The sequence below is a fragment of the Stegostoma tigrinum genome, chromosome 1 (assembly GCF_030684315.1).
Source record: "Stegostoma tigrinum isolate sSteTig4 chromosome 1, sSteTig4.hap1, whole genome shotgun sequence".
Lineage (NCBI taxonomy): Eukaryota > Metazoa > Chordata > Chondrichthyes > Orectolobiformes > Stegostomatidae > Stegostoma > Stegostoma tigrinum.
In genome coordinates, this window is record NC_081354.1 from 178529678 (window position 1) to 178550467 (window position 20790).

General features: G+C 43.0%; 1 protein-coding gene across 10 annotated transcripts in view; it reads left to right on the forward strand.

Annotated features, from left to right (window-relative positions):
* The window catches only part of slc4a11 (solute carrier family 4 member 11), a 212498-nt gene that overhangs the window by 121808 nt on the left and 69900 nt on the right, over positions 1–20790 (forward strand). For all 10 annotated transcript variants that reach the window (XM_048532852.2, XM_048532842.2, XM_059651624.1 and 7 more), the window contains 2 exons: positions 588–669; positions 15060–15183. In XM_048532852.2, the coding sequence (XP_048388809.2) occupies positions 588–669; positions 15060–15183 (206 nt within the window). The remainder of the gene's footprint in view (positions 1–587; positions 670–15059; positions 15184–20790) is intronic.

Genomic DNA, 20790 nt, shown 5'->3' on the forward strand with positions numbered 1-20790 from the left:
TAAATCCCATTCTGAAGGTTTGAACATGTAATCTGGAGGAATGATATTTTATGCAATAGTGAGGGAGCGTGGCGCTGTTTTGAACAGATGAGTTACGCTGACTCTCCATCTGTTGGTTTGTGACATTTTTAAAAGAGCTTTGGCAAAATTTGAAGAATCTATATGACATTTCAAATATGTTACAACAAAGACCTTGAGGCGTTGCTACTGTTGCAGTGTAGGAGACAGCAGACCATATCAGGATTTCTCCTGATACCTTGGCCAATCTCTCAACCAATGCCATTAAGAATGGAAGTGCAAATTATCTGCTTTGGGCTCTTTGTGGGAGCTTGTTGTGTAAATTTTGGCAGTGCAAGTGACTATGCTACAAAACTACGTCAGTGACTACAAAGGGCTCGAGACCGCCTGATGCTGTGACAGCTGTTACAAAGCTTCTAAATTTTTGTACAAGATGCTTTACGGCTGAAGAGATTTGGTGTACAGTAGTGCATTGCAGGAGAAATGAAACCACCCGCATGCCTAAATGGCCTGACGCAGCCCATAATGTGCTGTGAAATAATTTAATCACCACTTTGTTTCTGTTTCAGTACATCTCCTGTCAAATACTATTCAAGGGGTTTCTGCAGCGACGACTGGTGTTCAGTACCAGCAGTCCTGGCTCTGCCTTATGTAAGTAGCTGTTCCCTCCCTCTCTCTAAGGAGATCTTGACCCAGTGCTCTACCCTGTTCAGAGTTTGGGAGGTGGGTAGTTGAATGAGAAGATACAAGAAGCCATTGCTCTGGCTGGGATCTGATCCAGGACCAGAGTCACCATCTAATCTCATCAAATCAACATAGATTGGGATTGGCTTGGTTTTTTTTAAAAATGGATTTTGAATTGTGGCTGTGAAGGAATAGTGATCATTTCGTGTAGAGTGTATTAATTGGGGGCTGCATTTCTCCTGAATCAGTGCAAAAATCTGGGACTTGGAACAGCCTGGAATACTTAATAAAACTGCTCTCACTGAAGCTACTTAAGATGACCTTGTGGGTCTCCCATAATGTTTGCACTTCATCGTTAATGAAATACTTCTGTGAACCTTTTGGCAAGGTTCACCTCAACAGAAACTCTTAATTCATTCTGACACTTCATTTTTGTTTTCTTCTGGCTGTGTACTGTCTGATGTTACATAGCAGCTTGGTTCCTGTTAGTAGTATCTACTTTCTCTTATGATCAACCTTCTCAAACCTTAGAACTTTGAGTTCTCTTGGGCTCAAAACTGTACCTCTGATTCTCTCTGCAAATCTCGTGAGGCCTGCTGAGTTTCTCTAGCAGTATCTGCATTTGAAATCACCAGTGTTCACACTACTTTTTGGTTTTTTTTTCCTCACCTAGTCACTCAATTCTGTTTTGCTTCAGGCCATAGTTCTTCTGAGTTTTCATCTTTGAAATGTTTATTGAGTGATTTATTTGGGCAAGGTTTTGTGGGAGGAGCAGGGAAGCTAAGGATATCTAATTAGGCAGTCATCACCAAGAGGAGTGAGTGAGAAAAGGCCCTGTATACATGGGAGTTGATGTTAGTACTATTACAGAGAAAGGAACTAGCTGTTTGGTAAGTGGTTAAGAGCTTTCTTATTTTTAACTTTGTTAAAATATGTCAAGAGACTTCTTCTTTTGTCCTGTAATACTTGAATCAACTAATAAGTGTTGGTGGCAAAATAAAAGGCAACACGGGTGAACAATTTTAATTGAATGATTACAACTCATTTAAGAATGACAGTTCAGGTCATGTCTCGAGCCTGCAGCATGTGGGAGATCCTGGACACCATTGTGATCCAGGGCAACACCTCTGTTGAAACTGTTTTGGAGATTTAAGTAACTTTGGCTCAGATTTTGTTTTGGAGGCTGAAATTATTGCGATGCATGAGGGAAAGAGAACATTTCTTGAATTCTTTGTGCCAGGAGGCAGTCACATAACTTAGGATAGTGTTTCCTGTCACAATCAGTAGTTGACAGACTGTAAGATATAGGGATGGAGTTAGGCCACTTAAACCATAGGGTCTACTTCATCATTCAATCATAGCGCTGTTTCTCCACTCCCATTCTCCTGCTTTCCTCCCATAACCCCGATGCCCTTACCAATCAAGAACCTTTCTATCTCTTTTAAATACACTCAATGAATTGACTTCCTCACCTTCTGTGGTAATGAGTTCCACAGATCCCGCACCCTGTGACTGAAGAAATTCCTCCTCATCTTAGTTTTGAAGAGTCATCCCTTCAACTCTGAGGCTGTGCACTAGGGTTGTAGCCTCTCCTACTCCTGGAAACATCACCTTCACATCCAACCTATCCAGGCCTTTCGGTATTTTGTATGTTTCAACTAGACTTGTCTTTCCAACTGTGCCCCCCACCACCATCCTTCTAAACTTCCTGGAGTACAGACCGAAAGTTCTCAGTTGCTCCTCATATTGACAAGGCCTTTATTCTTGGGATCATTCTTGTAAATCTCCTCCTAGACTCCTTCCAACAGCAGCATGTTCTAAAACTGTGCTCCCAATGCTGACCCCTGCAGAGGGTGTGTCTACAGGGCAAGTGTAGTACAGGAGCGTCAGCCTGTGCAAGTGTTCAGTTGGCTTGAGGTTCCCTTGGCTTATTTTGGATGTGAGTGGGGGAATCTAGGGTGGATAAGTGGAATGACTGTGGTCCAGGAAGCAATCATGTGGGAGAGTGAGCAACAAGAGATACAGAAGTAGCAGTAAACGTGGGGGTATCATTAAGTGGATTGACCAAATTTTCTGCAGCAGAGTGAGAGTGCAGAAAGGAGAGAAGAAGATCCTGTTATCTGTGTAGGTATCAATGAAATGGGTGAATTAGGAAAGACATTATGCAAAGAGAGTACCAGAAACTGGACACTGAACTTTTTAAAACAGAAAAAATACCCCAGCATTTTGAGGGTTTTAATAACTTAATTGTTATGTGAGCCACATATAAATTAGCATAGGCACACAGAATTAGAGAGATGAGTCCATGTATCAAAGACTGGTGTGGGAGAAGTGGATACCAGTTTGCCATTAATACTGGGGAAAGTGAGGCCTACACCTGGAATATTACAAGAATATTGCCCTTAAACCATGTTATGAAGGAAGTAGAGGTGGGTTTTAACAAAACCGTTTGGGCAAAGAAACAAACTTGGAAAGATGTGGCACACCAAACATGAGATTATGTCAAAGAGGAAGGTAGTAATCTGGGAATGAGAGCCAGAGAATGGCAGGAAAGGGTAGAGGGGGACAAAAAGAAAACCTAGGAATACAACCAGAAAGAAGTGTAGATGTTTAAACAGATCACCAAAAGACAATATGAAAGACTCTATCTGCATGTAATATTCATAACAAAGGAGGAAAAATGTGCATATCGATGTCAATGTATATAAATGTTAATCATAAGTGGCATTTTGTGCAATAGTTTGAGCTGATTTGTAGGCCAGGATATGGAAGAAATTTGGCTGGAGATGAGGAATATTCGGGGAAGGAGTTACTAATGCGAGTGGTCTATAAGCCTAGTAACGACCCTCAAATGTGGTACAAAGTATGCAATAAGAAATATTTAAGTGCTTGTGATAAAGGGATGGCAACAGATTGCATGACTTCAATGTGTGCCCAGACTGGAAAAGGTCAGATTGGCAGTTGTAGCCTGGATGAGGGGTTTGTAGAATACTTCCAAGCTTCTTGGAGCCACACGTTTTTGAACTGACCAGCAAACAGGGTCAAATTAAACTTCATGTTGAATACAAAAACAGAAATTGCTGGTAAAATGAGGAGGGCTGGCAGCATCCATAGAGAGAAAACGTAGTCAATGTTTTGGGTCAAGTGACCTTCCTTCAGAACTCCCTGAGGTTACCGTGACCACCATATGATTGATGTTTTTAGTGAAAATCTGTAGCTCAGGTTGTGGCTGGAGCTGTTAGTTCGCCAAGCTGTCTGGTTTTCACGCAAACGATTCATCTCCCTTACTAGGTGGCATCTTCAGTGTTGTCCAGAGTCTGTTGAAGTGCTGTTGTTCTGTTCCATTCTGAATGTATATGGTCTGGTCTGACATTACTCCCAAAGACAAAAGACTTCACACTCCCAATGAGCAGGACAAATGTGATATAAAATACCATGCAGCAACTGCAAGAAACTCTCTAGCTAGGACCGATGGGATGGGGTAGGGGAACTCGCTAACAGGATACATGAATACCAACTCGCAGCAAAATGGCACAACCAGCTCTCTGTCCCTTGTTTCTATTCAATTGACAAAGAAGGACATCAGTTTAACTGGGACAACCATAATAGTACAAAGATTAAGAGAATTCCTGAAGCCTGGTATTCAAACAATGGTGCCATAAACAAACACATTGAAGTAGATACCATCTGCAAACCACTATGGAGCAAAACCAAAAACAGACTTACCCACCATGTCAGACCTGACCACATAAATTCAGAACAGAATCGACGCTTCCGCGGAGGCCAGACAGCACTGAAGATGACACCGAGGAGGACTAAAACGTATTTGCATGAAAACCAGTCAGCTCAGTGAACCAACCAACAACGACAGTATGATTGAATTTTGCATCGAGTTTGAAAGGGAGAAGGTTGACTTTTTTAATTTATTGTAGTCATGTGTACCTAAGTACAGTGAAAACTTTTATTTGTGAGGTGATACAGGTAGATCGTTGGTAAGCAAGGATGTACAGAGGGTACTTAGAATGAGACATACAAGTTATGCTGCACAGGAGGTGCATGAAGCAAGATCAACATTAACAAAATCAAATTATTTAAAGTTGGAGTCCATTTGTTGGTCTAATGACAGCAGGAAAGAAGGTGTGCATGCGCACGTGTGTGTGAATCGTAAATCAGGCTAACAATGTGGGCATGAAAGGTTTTAGCAATTGAAGTGAGGTAACATTAAGTGAAGGGTAGATTAATAGTCACATGGTAAATACTTCAAAAGTGATCTTTTGGAAGACTGCTGATGCTGTGGTTTTAAGAGGTTACTTTGTCCTGGTTTTGTTATGTTTTTTTTGTTTTTCTTTTTGGGAGAGGTGTTTTTAAGGTAGAAGAGCTCAGCAGATAAGCAACTTATGAAGCCTTTAGCTGTTTTGATTTAGGGTTGGAAGAATAGAAGAAGCCTGAGTGGGTGTGGTGAAACTCTCATAGGACCAGGATCTTTAGTTTAGCTTTTGGAGTTCATTTTTATTTTAAGGGCTTGAATTGAAGGCTATTTTAAAATCTCTCTTGGTTACTGCCGAAAATTAGGGGTTCTCTGCCTGCTATGGGAGTTGCATGGGAGACAGTGTTTCAAACTTGGCAAAAGTCAAGTGTGTCTTTCAGATGTTATTAAAGTTCCAGTATAACTAGTAATAGTTACTGGCTGTCTATACTAAGTTTTTCTAATAGGGTTAAGTTATTCCAATTCCTCTCCTTGTTTTGAATTTTAAGCATAGTGGATGGATGAAGTGTGTTTACCCTTTAAATCCAGTAGTTTGACCAGTTGAGTTGCATCTAGAACGCAACACCTTACATTTACCTTTTAAAATAAGGCAAAAGTTAGGGTCTAGACCCTAGCTTAATATTTTGAGGGGTATTGTTATGGAACCCAACCAATATTGTTACTATGAAGAAAAATTCTAAATGCTTAATTTTAACTCCGGGTTAACTAAAGTTAAGGAAAGCATCAGACTTGAGGAAAAAGTAGATAACAGCACTAGAATGAACAGCAAGTCAGAAGATTGGTCAGGAATTTTAAAAAATTGCAGGAAAATCTCTTCAGGAGAAGGAAGAGATTGGAGTGTGAGAGCCAGCTAACTAGGAATGTAAAAAAATGATAGTGAGAATTTCTGCAAGTAATTAAAAAGAAAAGATTAAGTTTACAGTGAGTGTTGGGCCTTCCAGGGATTGAGAATGGTGTGATTGTAGATGATGAAATGGCAGTTGAAATGAACAAATAAGTTTACATCTGTCTTCACTCTCTATACAATACAAAATTAAATTCCAGAAATGGTTGTAAATCAGTAGGTAGCAGGGAGAGGAGTTTGGTGAAGTTTACAGTGGCAACAGAAGTGGTACTGAGGAAACTGATAGTGCTGTGGGTTGACAAGTCTCCAGGTCCAGATGGACTTCATTCTAGGGAGTCTCCTTCCTTTAAAGGAAATGTAGGGAATTTTAGACAATTGCCAGATTCAAGGGAAAGTTTCCATCCAGAAACTGGAAAGATATAGACCCTCAGTTCAAAAAAGGAGAGAGGCAGAAAATAGGAACTCTTTAGGCTACTTAGCTTGATGCCCATCACAGGGAAAGGTGTTAGAATTGATCATTTAAGATTATAACACTGTGCACATGGGGGAGAAACTCGAGCTGTTTCGGAAGCTTGAGCATGATTTTTGCTAAAGCAAAACAACTGCATTCAGCCAATTTTTTTTTTATTGGTGTTCCTGGAAGGAGTAACATGTTGTAGGGTACAGTGTGCCTCGAGATTGCTGTACTTGGATTTCTGGGATGCATTTGATAAAAGATTGTCAAAAATAGGAGCCCATGTATAAGGGTAGTTATATTAACATGGATAGAATAAGTTTGGCTGACTGTTTTCAGCAGAAAGTCTGCATAAATGAGCCTTTTGTGTGGCAGTCTCTGTTGAGGCTTGCATATATATGACAGTTTTTTGCAATGAATTGGTTGAGATGAGCAAAAGAATTACAGCTGAATTCTAATGACACTAGGTAAGTTGGAAAGCATGTTGTGAAGAAGCCATACTGTTGTAGATAGGTAGTGATAGGTTGAATGGGTATCAATCTAGAGTAGAATGTGGGGGAAAATATGGAGGGCTTCACTTTGGCAGGAAGAATGGAGAAAGAGTGTATAATTGGAGCACGATCCCTCAATGCTCTGAACTGCAGAGGGATTTGTGTGGTCTAGTGTTTGAGTCACTAAAAGTTACCATGTGGGTATAAGTAATGAGGTTAGATGAAGCAGTCTGGGTTTGTTTCCACTGGATGTAATGTTTGGATTATTAGTTTCTTTTTAAAATTCGCTCATGAGATGGGGGTGTTGCTGGGTAGGCCAGCATTTATAAGAGTCAACCACATTGCTGTGGGACTGGAGTGACATGTAGGTTTGACCAAGTAAGGATGGCAGTTTTTCCCCTCAATCAACAATGGACTCATGATCATGATTAGACTTTTTTTAATTCCATAATTTTAATGACTTCAAATTCTGCTATGGCAGTGGTGGAATTTGAACCAGGTCCCCAGAACCCTGGGTCCCTGGATTGACAGCCCAGCAATCCTATCACAAGGAAATCACCTCCCCTAATGATAAGTAGATTAAGATGTGGTACCTTTTAAGATAAAAGCTCATGGTGTTAAAGGTAATGTATTAGCATGCATAGAGGATTAGCTAACTAATAGACGTGGTCTGGGGAAAGGGGATACTTGGAGAATGATGACCTATAACTTGGAGTGCCACAAGGATTGGTGGTGTTAATAACTTATGTAATGAAAGCAAATGTACTATGAAGATTTTTTGATAGCATAAAAATAGGTGGCAGGGCAGTAGTGAGGGTGATGGAGTCTGCAGAAAAATGTAGACGGGTCCGATAAATGGCCAAAATTTAGCAGTGCAATATAATGGGCGAAAATGAGGTTATGCACAATGCTAGGATTGAATTTTGAATATTGAATAACCCTGGGCATTGAGTTACTATCCTTGGCCATCCTGGAACCAGGTCTCCGTGATCCCAATCACACCATACCTGTCTGCACAGCTAATGCCAGTGGCCTAATGGATAAGGCATGGGCCTCCAAAGCCAGAGTTTGTGGATTCAAGTCCCATCTACGTTTGAATTGAATTTTTGGCCCATCAGAGGGCAGCGATGATCCTGATTGGTTGGGGCAAAGATTTGCATTGGCACAGTCACTGCTACCAAAAAGGGCTTTGAGGAAGAAGTGTTGTCAAAGGACAGTTATACCCCAAACACTACTACAGTGTTTCCCTCCCTCGTTCCTCCTTTAACCAATGTGAAGACCATTGAATCTCATGGCCTAGTCGGTGGGAAGCTGTTGGAGGATGGAGGAACAGTGGCCCAGGACAGCAGGGTATGATTGTAAGTGAGGCTGGTAGAGGGATCCAGTAGTCAGGAACAGAGGATCCTCAGCTGTTGACCTTGTCCAACAAGCAAGAGGTGCTTGCTCCCTGCGTGGGATGAGGAAAAAGGCTGCGGGACAATGAGCCAACTGACTGTTAGTGTAGTATGGGAGGCCGTTCAAGAGGGCAGTGCAAAAAGGACAATGGTAGGTGTGGGGGATCCTATAATTAGGGAGATAAATAGTATCACTTAAACAGGATCAAGAGTCCCTCATGTACCTGGTGCTAGGGTAAGGGATATTTCTGATCAGCTCGAAAGGATATTGGAGAGGGGGATCCAGTTGCTGTGGTCCACGTCAGAAGAGACAGCATAGGTAAGACTAAGAAAGGGGACCTGTTCAGGGATTATCAGGAGTGAAATTTAAGAATGAGTCCTCCGTTTATAATCTCTGGATTACTGTCCGAACCACGTGGAAATTGGCACAGGACATGAAAATAACGTGGTTGAATGAGCCAGTGGTGCAGAAAAGAGGGGTTGCATTTCTTGGGGCACTAGCATCAAGAGCTGGTCAACAGGACTTTAAACTAGAAAGTGGAGGGAGGAGTTGGGGAAGGGCTGCAGTTAGGGGGAAGGAAATGGTAGAACTCTTCCCCCCCACTACTGGGGGAGCAAAGCAGCAGGTTAATATCTGTCGGGGTGGATTCTACTGTGTGGGGAGGGGGGGGGAAAAATGAGAAGAAAATGACAGGAAGGGAGAACTCGGGAGAGGTTATTAAAGTTTCCTGCACAGACGCAAATAGGACAGTGTGTTTGGAAAGGTTTAGGAAACAAACTTCACACTGGATAAGAGTGACAGTGAGAAGGGGGCCAGCTAATACATAACTGAAAATGTTAGGCCCAAATGCACGCAAAGTAAGGAATAAAGTAAATGAGCTTGTGGTGCAGATTGAAATTGGCAGGTATGACATGGTGTGCATCATGGACATGTGTTAGCAGTGGGATCAGAATTGGGAACTGAATATCCAAGGATCTATATCCTATCGAAAGGATAGGTGGGTGGGCAGAGGGGATGGCTCTCCTCTTAGTAAGAAATAAAATTAAATCAACAGTAAGAAATAAAGTAGAGTCAGATGGTGTAGAATCTGAGGGTAGAGCTGAGAAACCACAAATGTTTTTTTTTAAAACCTAGTTGGGGTTGTGTACAAGCATCCAAGCAGTAGTCGGAAGCTGGGGCACAAGATACACCAGCAGGTAGAGAAGGTGTGTAAGAACAGCAAAGTCATGGTGATCATGTGGGATTTCAATATGCAGGTGGCCTGGGAAAAATCAGGTTGACAGTGGATTGCAAGAAAAGGAATTTGTGGAATGCCCATGAGATGGCTTTTTGGAGCAGCTTGTGATGGAGCCCACAAGGGAACAGACAATACTGGATTTAGTGTTGTGCAATGAGGCAGACCATAAGGAAGTTGAGAGTAAAGGAACCCTTAGGGGGCAGTGATCATAATATGATTGAATTTACTCTGCAATTTGAGAGGGAGAAGGTAGAATTGGAGGTAACGGTCTTCTAGCTGGCAACCAGAGGTATGGAGGAGGAGCTGGGCAGAATTGACTGGGAGGGGAGCCTTCGGGAAAGACAGTAGAACAGCAATGGAACAGCGTTAACCTTTTCTGAAAGACATGAGGGCCTTGGTCAGCTCATCCAGAGATAATAGCTAGTCCAGCCTCTCCTGCGTGATGTGGTCTCCAACCTCAGTGATAGATGACAGGGATGCTGTGGTGTCTGAGCTTTTGTGTCCTACAGACTGGCATAAAAGGATTTGCTGATCCTCAGGATGTCGGACTGAGAAGACATTACCAAGACGTCATCTTCCTTTACGTGGCTGAGTACAAAGCTCTCCTTGTGTACTTTCTGGAAGAAGAAAAGCAAGCACATGTCATTTCTGGTCATGGTGTAGGCCCTGGGCTGGAAGAATATCATGGAGACCTCTAAGACAAACAGCGAGGCTTGCTGGCTCTTTACCACCTGGAGGTCCTTCATGATATCGCCCCTATCGTCTGCAGCAGGAGCAGGTTCTGAGTTGACTCCTCCCAGAACCCTTCTCAGCACTTTGTTTTCTTTTTGTAGCTTTTCCTGGGGCATCCTAGCATTGGGCCAGGTTCCTCCAACCCCGCCTCTGATATGGACAGTATGTGGCACACAGCTCGCCTCTTGCACTCTGAATGTCTCAAGAGGTTCCTTCTCATCTTGAGGCAGCAAATGTGTCAATGTGGCAGCATCAGTTGTGTGTCTCAGATTCTGAGGCATCTCCAATGCTTGATTTGGGAGGGTGAGCCCACAGGTTCCAGAATAGTTGGAAAGGCTGTTGAGGAGCTGTGCACTTTGTTCTTTGTGTTGTTTGCAGCTTTTTCACAGTGACTTTTTGGTGAGCTGCTGATATAAAATGAATGACATTGCTGGTATCTCACCTATTTCTTATCTCCTGATTTTTTTTTTTTTCTTTTTTCTTTGTTTTGCCACTTTCATTTGGAGGCGACAGTAACTGGAGTGGAGAACGGCTTTGAGTCTGCTGCTTAATTCAATAACCCCGAAACCCAAATTGCCCCACTCCATGTCCAACCTAACCTCAATTTTCCTCAAAACTTTAGACCAGGATTATGTCACACATTCATTGCAGGAGCTATCAGTCCCACTGGAATGTGCTTGAATTGAGTGATGGGACACCATTCCAACATTGCTGAAGCTTTGTTCTTGTGATCCTTACTGGCATCAGACTGTATAATCTGACCCTTCCTAGCTATCCCAGTTGCGCTATTGACATCTGGTGATGTGTTTGTGGGAAAGCTTGTCTTAGTGTAGCTTGTCTTGTAGCTTTTGAGTTGATTTGTTGCTTTGGCTTGACCAGATTATCGAATTTTAGCGGTTTTTCTCATCCTTTAACATGGGGTAATCCCTTCATCCTTACTGTCGTGAAGATGTATATTATTTGGAAATGCGCATCCTGCACTGACTATGGACTCCACTGATGCATAGCCTGAGGCACTACTTGTTTAATCTGCCCAGGCCATGTTAAGGAGCTGCCGATTTAAATGTCTCCTGTTGTTGCATCACATTTTGGATTGCCTGCATTTGTTTTCTGAAACGTTGTACATGGAAGGTATCTGTTTTGCGTATTCCTTCCTTTCAGTAAAATCTGCTTTGGAAGGTAAATGGGGTTCCTAAATGACCTTCACCCAACACCCCACTAAAACCTGACTTACTGCCCCCATCTCTCTGCTTTCATATACATATACGTAGAACATTTCAGCACAGTACAGGCCCTTCGGTCCTCTATGTTGTGCCGACCTGTCATACCAATAAAATCGTGATAAAATCTAAAGCCCTGCCACTTCAAGAAGTATTTATTAACTAAGAGTAGTTAGCAAATTTGCCCAATTCCATTACTTAAATTCTTCTGCCTTCCCTGAAAGTGCAAAACAGTGAAATTTCAGCATTCGTGTCATCCCCTGTGCTCTCTCCGACAACTATTGACCCTCACCACCTCGGTGCACCCACAAGTGCTACGTCAAAATGAATGCTGGGTCAGAAATAAGTGCAGCATGTCTAATCTCACACTGGTGTGCTCTTTCCAGCAGAACTATGGCACAGATAGGAGAGCGGGGGGGGGGGGGGGAAACAAAGTTAGTTTTCACTCTGAATGCTGCTGAAGAATTTGTTAAATGAGGATTTAAGTGCAAAGAAAAGGGTTTCTTGAAACGGTGTGTGGATAACCCAACTGGAGGAGGGGCTGTATTGGCTAATGAGCCTGGTAGGGTAACGGAACTTTTTCAGTGGGAGAGCTTTTGGAAACAATGATCATAGCTACTTTAAAACTTCAGAAGATATGAACAAGGATAAGCCAGGAACTTGCGGGAAGGTACAAAACTGGGGAGGGCAAATTATATCAGTATTAGACAGGGGCTAGGGCGTGTTAATTGGGAGGAGCTGTTATCAGGCAAGTCCACATTTGTCACGTGGGAACCATTTAAAGACCTGCTGGGAAAAGTTCAAGATGGTCACCGTCCAGTAGGGAGGAATGACAAAGGTAGCAAGGAAAGGATAATGTGTGGTTGTGAATTTCATCAAAAGGCAACAAGTTTAGATGTAGGGTTTACGAAGCTGAAAGCAGACCGGGGCCAGTGAGGATCATAAAGCAGGAAAGAACCCGCAAGAAATTAGGAGAGCAAGAAGGGGCCATGAAATGATCTTGGCAAATAGCGTTATCCTAAGACATTCTATACTTGCATCGAAAGACAAAAGGATAATGAGAGGTTAGGACCACTAGAGAATAAAGGAGGGAACATATGCTTGGAGGTAGAGGATGTGGGCCACAGCTGAAATGAGTACTTTTGCATCAATATTCACCCAGCAGAAGGATATGGAGGATGATAAAGTTTATATGGAGCATGCTAAATGCTAGGGCATTTTTGAGATCAAGAAAGAAGTGGTGCTGGATCTCTTGAAGGGCACTAAGATGGATAAGTACCTAGGGCCTGTTGGTATCTACTTCAACTTATTGAGAGAATCAAGAGGAGAGATTGCTGGGGCCTTGACCAAGACCTTTGTGTCTCTCCCAGTTACTGGAGGACTACTCACTGATGAGTAGCTAATGTTTTTCCCTGTTCAAGAAGGGAAATAGAGATAATCCCAACAAACTATAGATTAGCCTTACAGGTGGGTGGGAAGCTATTTGAGACAATACTTTGGGATAGGATTTACTCATATTTGGAAAAGTATGGCCTGATTAGGGACAGTCAACATGGCTTTGGGCAGGGTAGGTCATGTTCTACGAATGATTGAATGAATAGTTTTTGAGGAGGTGATCAGTGAGGGACATGTAGGAAGGTGGCTGTGGTTGTTGGAGGTCCATCATTTCAGCTTCAAGACATCTCTGCAGGGGTTCCTCAGTGTAGTGTCCTACGCCCAACCATCTTCAGCTGTCAATGTGAGTTTGCTAGCTGAGCTGGAAGGCTAGTTTTCAGATGTTTCGTCACCATTCTAGGTAACAGTGAGCCTCCGATGAAGCGCTGATGTTATGGCCTGCTTTCTATTTATCTGTTTAGGTTTCCTTGGGCTGGTGATGTCATTCCCTGTGGTGATGAAGAACAGGAAGTGACATCACCAATGCAGGAAATGACATCACCAACCCAAGGAAACCTAAACAGATAAATAGAAAGCGGGACATAACAACACCAGTGCTTCACTGGAGGCTCACTGTTACCTAGAATGGTGATGAAACGTCTGAAAACTAACCTTCCAGCTCAGCGAGCAAACTCACATCCAGAACCTCAACCTGAGCTACAAATCTTCTCAACTCGCTAGCATCTTCAGCTCTTTCACCAATGACCTTCCCTCCATCAAAAGGTCAGAAGTGGGGATATTCGCCAATGATTGCACAATGTTCAGCGCCAATTTGTGACTCTCCAGATACTGAAGCAGTCTGTGTTGAAATGCAACAAGATCTGGACAATATCCAGGCTTGGGCTGACCAGTGGTAAGTGGTGTTTGCACTGCACAAATGCCAGGCTATGACCATCACCAATAAGAGATGATCTAACCACTGTCCCATGACATTCAATGGAGCAACCATCACTGAATCCCCCACTATCAACATCCTGGGGGCTGTCATTGACCAGAAACTCAACTGGACTCACCACAAACACACTGGCTACAAGAGCAGGCCAGAAGCTAGGAATACTGTGGTTCCTGACTCCTCAAAGCCCATCCACCATCTACAAGACCCAAATCAGGAGCGTGATGGAATACTCCTCACTTGTCTGGAGGAGTGCAGCCCCAGCCAAACTCAAGCTGGACACCATCCAGGATAAAGCAGCCTGCTTGATCAATGCTACATCCACAAACATTCACTCCCTCCACCACCAACACTCAGTAGCAGCAGTGTGTATTATCTACAAAATGCACTGCAGAAATTCAAAGCTCCTCGGACAGTATCTTCCAAACCCACAACCACTTCCATCTGGAAGGACAAGGGCAGCAGACACATGGGAACACCACCACCTTCAAGTTCCCGGCCATGCCACTCACCATCCTGACTTGGAAATATATCGCTGTTCCTTCACTGTTGCTGGGTCAAAATGCTGGAATTCCCTCCCTAATGGCATTGTGGGTCAACCCACAGCAGAGAGACTGCAACGATTTCAAGAAGGCAGCTCACCATCACCTTCTCGAGGGAAGCTAGGGATGGGCAAGAAATGCTGGCTAGCCAGCAATGCCCAAATCCTACAAATGAATCGGGGGGGGGGGGGGGGGATCTCTGCCAAGCCCAGGTTCTATGACAAATGTGTCTTTGATGGAATGATTCCTAACCCCCTCTCCTCATATTTTTTTTTGTATATTTCCCATATGTAGACATTGTTTGCCAGATTCGAGTTTACAGCTGCATAGAAGAACAGCACACATCCCTCCATTGGCATATACGTTGGTTTTCCTACACACTTTTATATTGTTGTAAATTTTCCAACTGAGTGCAAACCGTAAAGCTTTGAGAAAATGTGGATCTTTCCCTGCAATGCTTATTCTGCACCACCAAACAACTAATAATCTGTTTTAGCCTTTCTAACTTTTGATCTTTGGCCACTTACACCCCTTTCTGATGCATTGTGTGAGACAAAGTCAGTATAAATCAGTGGTTGAACCTGTGGGGAAATGAGACCATGAGAGACTATATTGTTGAATTTGTGGGGTTCAGTCTTCTTATACAACTTCCTTCTTTCCATCCCCTTTTTTGGATTGGGGTCAATTAAGGATTGTTGCTTTTTCTCCGATTGGAGTGAAGCGTGCGTTGTCATTGTAATGTATACAATCCTGGAGTTGTTTCTGGTCATGAATTCCTGTAAACGTTGCTTATTTTCAAGGCTCTTTTTTTATAAACACTTGTATTGCTGTCTTTCGCCTAATTTGCAGGTGTACTGCAGCAACGCTCCAGAAACGTCATGTGTGCATCTGTCGATTAGAAAGGCCTCAGAACTGGGGAGAGAATTGCTGTGAGGTGCGCTACGTTATCCTAATCCTGGTGCCACCAAAAATGGTAATAATTTAGATGTACTTTGATTTTTGTCGGTAGAAATTAGAGTACAGCTATCACAGAATGTAGAATTCTTTCCTATTACAGAGGGAGTAACTGTTGTGGGTAACAATTGCTCTTTGGTGTTGTGAGCTCTGTGAAGATTGAAATTTCTTTCTTTTAAAAGGTGTCCATTCCCATTGGCTACAATTACACAGCAAGGTTTCAAGTTCTAAAGACTTTCACTGTACTGGACATTGGTTTGCCCACTTTTTGAATACTGCATTCGTTTCTGGCCTCCCTGCAAAAGGAAAGTGTTAAACTTGAAAGGTTTCAGAAAAGATTTCAAAGGATGTTGCCTGGGTAGGATGGTTTGAGCCAGAGGGAGAGACTGTTTAGGCTGGGCTATTTCTCTGGAGCATCAGAGAATGATCTTTCTTTACAGAGGCTAATAAAATCATGACGGGCATAGATAGGGTGAGTAGACAAGGTCTTTTACCAAGGGTAGGGAAATCCAAAACTAGAGGGCATAGGTTTTAGGGTGAGAGGGGATGGATATGGAAAGGATCTAAGGGCTAACTTTTTCATGCAGAGGATACTGCATGTATGAAATGAGCTGCCAAAGGAAGGGATGTAGGCTGGTACAATTACAACATTTAAAAGGCATCTAGATGGGTATAAATTGAGGGGTGAAAGATATAGGACAGATGTCAGAGGTGGTTTCTTTACTCAGAGTAGTAAGGGAATGGAATGCTTTGCCTGCAACGGTAGTAGATTCGCCAACTTTAGGGACATTTAAGTCGTCATTGGATAAGCATACAGCAGAATATAGATAGACTGGAGAGTTGGGCAGATAAATGGTAGATGGAGTTCAATCCAGGCAAATGCGAGGTGATGCACTTTGAAAAATCAAATTCAAGGGCGAACTATACAGTAAATAGAAAAGTCCTAGGGAAAACTGAACAGAGATCTGGCTGTTCAGGTCCATTGTTCCCTGAAGGTGACCACACAGGTCAATAGGGTGGTCAAGAAGGCATACGGCATGCTTTCCTTCATTGGGCGGGGTATTGAGTACAAGAGTTGGCAGGTCATGTTGCAGTTGTATAGGACTTTGGTTTGGCCACATTTGGAGTACTGTGTGCAGTTCTGGTCGCCACATTACCAAAAGGATGTGGATGCTTTGGAGAGGGTGCAGAGGAGGTTCACCGGGATGTTGCCTGGTATGGAGGGTGCTAGCTATGAAGAGAGGTTGAATAGATTAGGATTATTTTCATTAGAAAGACGGAGATTGAGTGGGGAACTGATTGAGGTCTACAAAATCATGAGGGGTATAGACAGGGTGGATAGCAAGAAGCTTTTTCCCAGAGTGGGGGACTCAATTACTGGGGGTCATGAGCTCAAAGTGAGAGGAGGAAAGTTTAAGGGAGATATGCGTGGAAAGTTCTTTACACAGGGTAGTGGGTGCCTGGAACGTGTTGCCAGCAGAGGTGGTAGACGCAGACACGTTAGCGTCTTTTAAGATATATCTGGACAGGTACGTGGATGGGCAGGGAGCAAATGGACACAGACCGTTAGAAAATAGATGACAGGTTAGACAGAGGATCTTGATCGGTGCAGGCTTGGAGGGCCGAAGGGCCTGTTCCTGTGCTGTAGGTTTGTTTTGTTTCCTTCGTTTCCTTGGGACGTACATGGAATAGTGTAGGTTAGATGGGCTTGAGATCGGTATGACAGGTCGGCCCAACATCGAGGGCTGAAGGGCCTGTACTGTGCTGCAATGTTCTATTTCCTATTTATATGAATAGGAAAAGTTTAGAGGGATATGGGCCAAATGCGATTTTGGTTAATTTAAGATATCTGGTCGGCATGTGCATGTTGGTCTGTTCCCTTGCTATACAACTCCTGACTTTCTATAACTAACAACTGAGAGGCTGACTAAACAGTATTTTGTAGGCAACTTTGGACTTTGTCATATAAAGTTTCTTAAAATATTAACTATTTTACCTTTTTCAATAATCTCCCTCCACAGTGTCACCATCCTCCTGAACCTTGTGTAGACCCTCTATGTCCCTGGAACAAGTCCAGAGTATTTCTTTGTTCCCCCAAAGGCTCTTTTCTCCTTGTACTAGCTGTATGAAGTTTAATTGTTTTAGCAATCTCTTGACATGTTTCTTCTGCACCCTCTGTTACAATCACATCATTCCCATAGTATGATGGCCACAACTGTCCACAGGGCTCCAGCTGTAGCCCAGCTAATATTACTCACAGCTCCATCAGCATTTAATGCCTTTCCTAATAATGGCAAGGGTCCCTTACATCTTTGTAACCATCTTATCTATCTGTCCTGTTACATGCAGAGTTCTTTGTACACACTCACCAAGGTCCCTCTGATCCTCTCTACTTCCTAGGATCCTACCATTCAATTGTACATTGTCTTACCTTGCCTTCCTAAAATGCATCACCTCATGCTTCTCAAGATTGAATTTACTTTTCAATCCATCTAACCAGCCCATATTTATTGTCCTATAGTCTGAGGCTTTCTAAACAGGGAGGAAGGACACTTTTTTTTTTTTGATTTTCATGTCACTTGCAGACTTGATTGTACTGCGTATATTTGTGTCTAGATCATTATTGTACATAAGCAGGAGGGAGCCAGCATTGAACGCAATGGTATGCCACTGGACACAGGCTTCCAGTCACACAACCCTTGACATCACTCTCCATCACTCAGTTGATGTTGGATCCAATTTGTTAAATTGCCTTACATTCCCATGGGTGCTTGCCTTCTTTAACACCCTCCCTGCAATGTGTTACTGAAGTCCATGTAGACCACATCAACTGTACAACTGTCATTTATTCACCGGGGGGGGGGGGAAATGCCATCAAACCTGTCTGACGTGAATGCCCTCTTATAAAGCCAGATTTGATTTTCTGTGATAAATCTGTATCACTCTAAGTAATAATTAGTTTCGTCTCTCATAATTCTTTTTTCCAATTTCCCCTATCACTGTAATCTCTGGTATTCAGGAGAGATGTTATGAAGCATGCCTACACACAGCAGTAATGGTTTGGAACTCTCTTCTGCAAATGGCTGGATCAGTTGTTAGTTGCCTATCACAGATTTAAACTTTCTCTGTAAAGTTAATGAGGGATATGGGCCAGAGGCATGCATGTGGAGTTAGGCCATAGACCAGTCATGATCTCATTGAATGGTGTAACAGGCTCAAGGAGCTGAATGGCCTACTCCTGTTCTTGTGTCCCTACCAGAGATGTTAGATTCTCTGGTCTGTACTTGCCTGCTTTATGTCTACAGTGATTCAAGGCAGATGGTAACATTGGCTATCCTCCAGTCCTCTGCAACCCATCCTTTGACAGGATTTGAAATTTAATGTCAGCTTCCCTGTAATCATCTTGCTTGTCTCCCCATAGCAGCCTGGGTTACATCTCGTCAGGGGATTAGCCCACTTTCAAGCCTGTTACATCTACAAAAGCATCCTTTCTCTTGGCTAATTTTGTTCAGATATTTTGCACTCCACCTTCTTGACTTTCATATCTACACTCCTTTTAGAGTGAATGTCGATTGCAAAATGCTTTATTAAAACCTCATTTGGGTTTTCTGACGTCAAATAATCCATTTCCACTGCGGTCCCTGATTGGCATTATTCTTTGTGGTTGTCCTCTAGCTGCTGTTTATACATACTAAATGCTTTTGAAATTTCTTTCACTTTATCTGCTGTTTTTTTTTCGTGTACCATCTTCACTGTCTTAATTTTGTTTTTCTAATACCCCCTGTCCTTTTTCATACTGAAGCGTTTTGAGCTCTGTTTGTTTGTCAAAAGCTTCCTTTTTATTTCCTGGAACAATCCTCTACACTCTGATATTCAAGGTTCTCTGGACTTGTTGATCTCACTTTTTAAAATTTTTTTTTAAAAGGAGTGTGTTGCCCCTGCACTCTGTTTCTACTTTGACACCAACTCTGATTTGTGCTCAGATTTGGTTTTCTGAGAAGTAGCTTCTCCCAGTCCACTTTTTTTTAGTCCACTCCTCCCCCTGCCTCTCTTTTGACCAGTCTATCTCCTCTCCACCTATCCTTTCCTCTATCCATCTTCTATCCGCCTCTCTTCTCTCTTCTCTCCCCCCCCCCCCCCCCCCGACCCATTTCTGAAGGAGGGTCTAGGCCCAAAACGTCAGCCTTCCTGCTCCTCTGATGCTGCTTGGCCTGCTGTGTTCATCCAGCTCTACACCACCTTTATATCAGATTCTCCAGCATCTGCAGTTCCTACTATCTTAGTCCAATCCTGCCTTACTTGTTAAAGCCAGTCTTCCCTCAACCCTGAGGCATTATTTCTGGTCCGTCCTTCCTCTTTTCCACAACTACCCCCAAATCTTACTGAGTTGTGGTCACCATCACTGATACAGCCACCACTCCTGTCTGTCTTCACCCCAAATGTCTAGCACCATCCCCTCTCTCTCTTGTGGCACTTCCTGTTTTTCAAAACTCTCCTGGATGCATTTTTAAGAATTCCTCTCCCTCCAAACCGTTCACATTTGTCTATCCTAGTTAATATTGGAGAAGTTGAAATCTTCTATCACGAATACCTAATTACTTCTATACTTTGAGATTTGTTTACATATCTGCCTCTGTTTTGCTGGAGTGCTACCACCAACAATATGGTTGCCTCTTTTTCATTCCTAAGTTCCTTTGCATATGGCCTCATCTGAGGAACATTCATGTTTTTATTGCAGTAATTGCTCACTCGTTCAGAATCTCAACACAAACACCCATCCTTCCCCCCCGCTGCTGGCTCACCTGAAGAATTCATACCCTGTAATACTGAGCTGTTATCCTTGCTTCTCTCTCAGTTGAGCCCCCATGATGGCAATGGTATCTCATCCTCTGGCATTAATCGATACCCTTGATTCAGCTGCCTTCTTCCTAAGACTGCTTGAATTAAAATTACAACCATCCCGTTTTGTCATGTTTCCTTGTGTCTTAACGTGACGTTTGCACTATCTTCTAGACTGACTTGGATCTTCTTCAATGCTTGTCCAAGCATCACCCATCACTGTAGCTCTGTTCCACATCACATTCCCTCTGCCAAATTAATTTATATTTTTGCCAACGGCACTAGCAATGCCTCTGCCCTCCTGCTGCAATGATGTTGGTAACATTTTGGGTTCTGTTGCAACCCCTCTTTCCAAGAATCGACTTGGTGATTCAGGAATCTAGACTGCCTCCCTCCTGCACCAGCCGCACATCCATCTGCTAATTCCAGTTGGTGTTGGCTGGGCAGGAAACGTGAGTCAGTGTGTGTGCAACAACTCCCTCAAACAGGAATGTGCCAGTGACCGGATAATTTTCCTTACCAGCTGATGTTAATGGAGAGGTGAATGTTTGCCGGATACTGGGAGAGAGCACTACCTGGCCTTTCGTTACATCCACCCAAAAGGACGCCTCATCTTAGAGGGACAAAAGCTGCCTCAGAAGAGTAACGTAGCCGAACACACACTCTCGCCAAACAAATGGGCCATACCCCAAGTGATTGAGAGTTTTGAGACAGATAGTCGTAGAGCACACATGTAAACACTCAGCTTCCAGCATTAGCAGGGATTGTGTAAAGATTCCAACCTGGA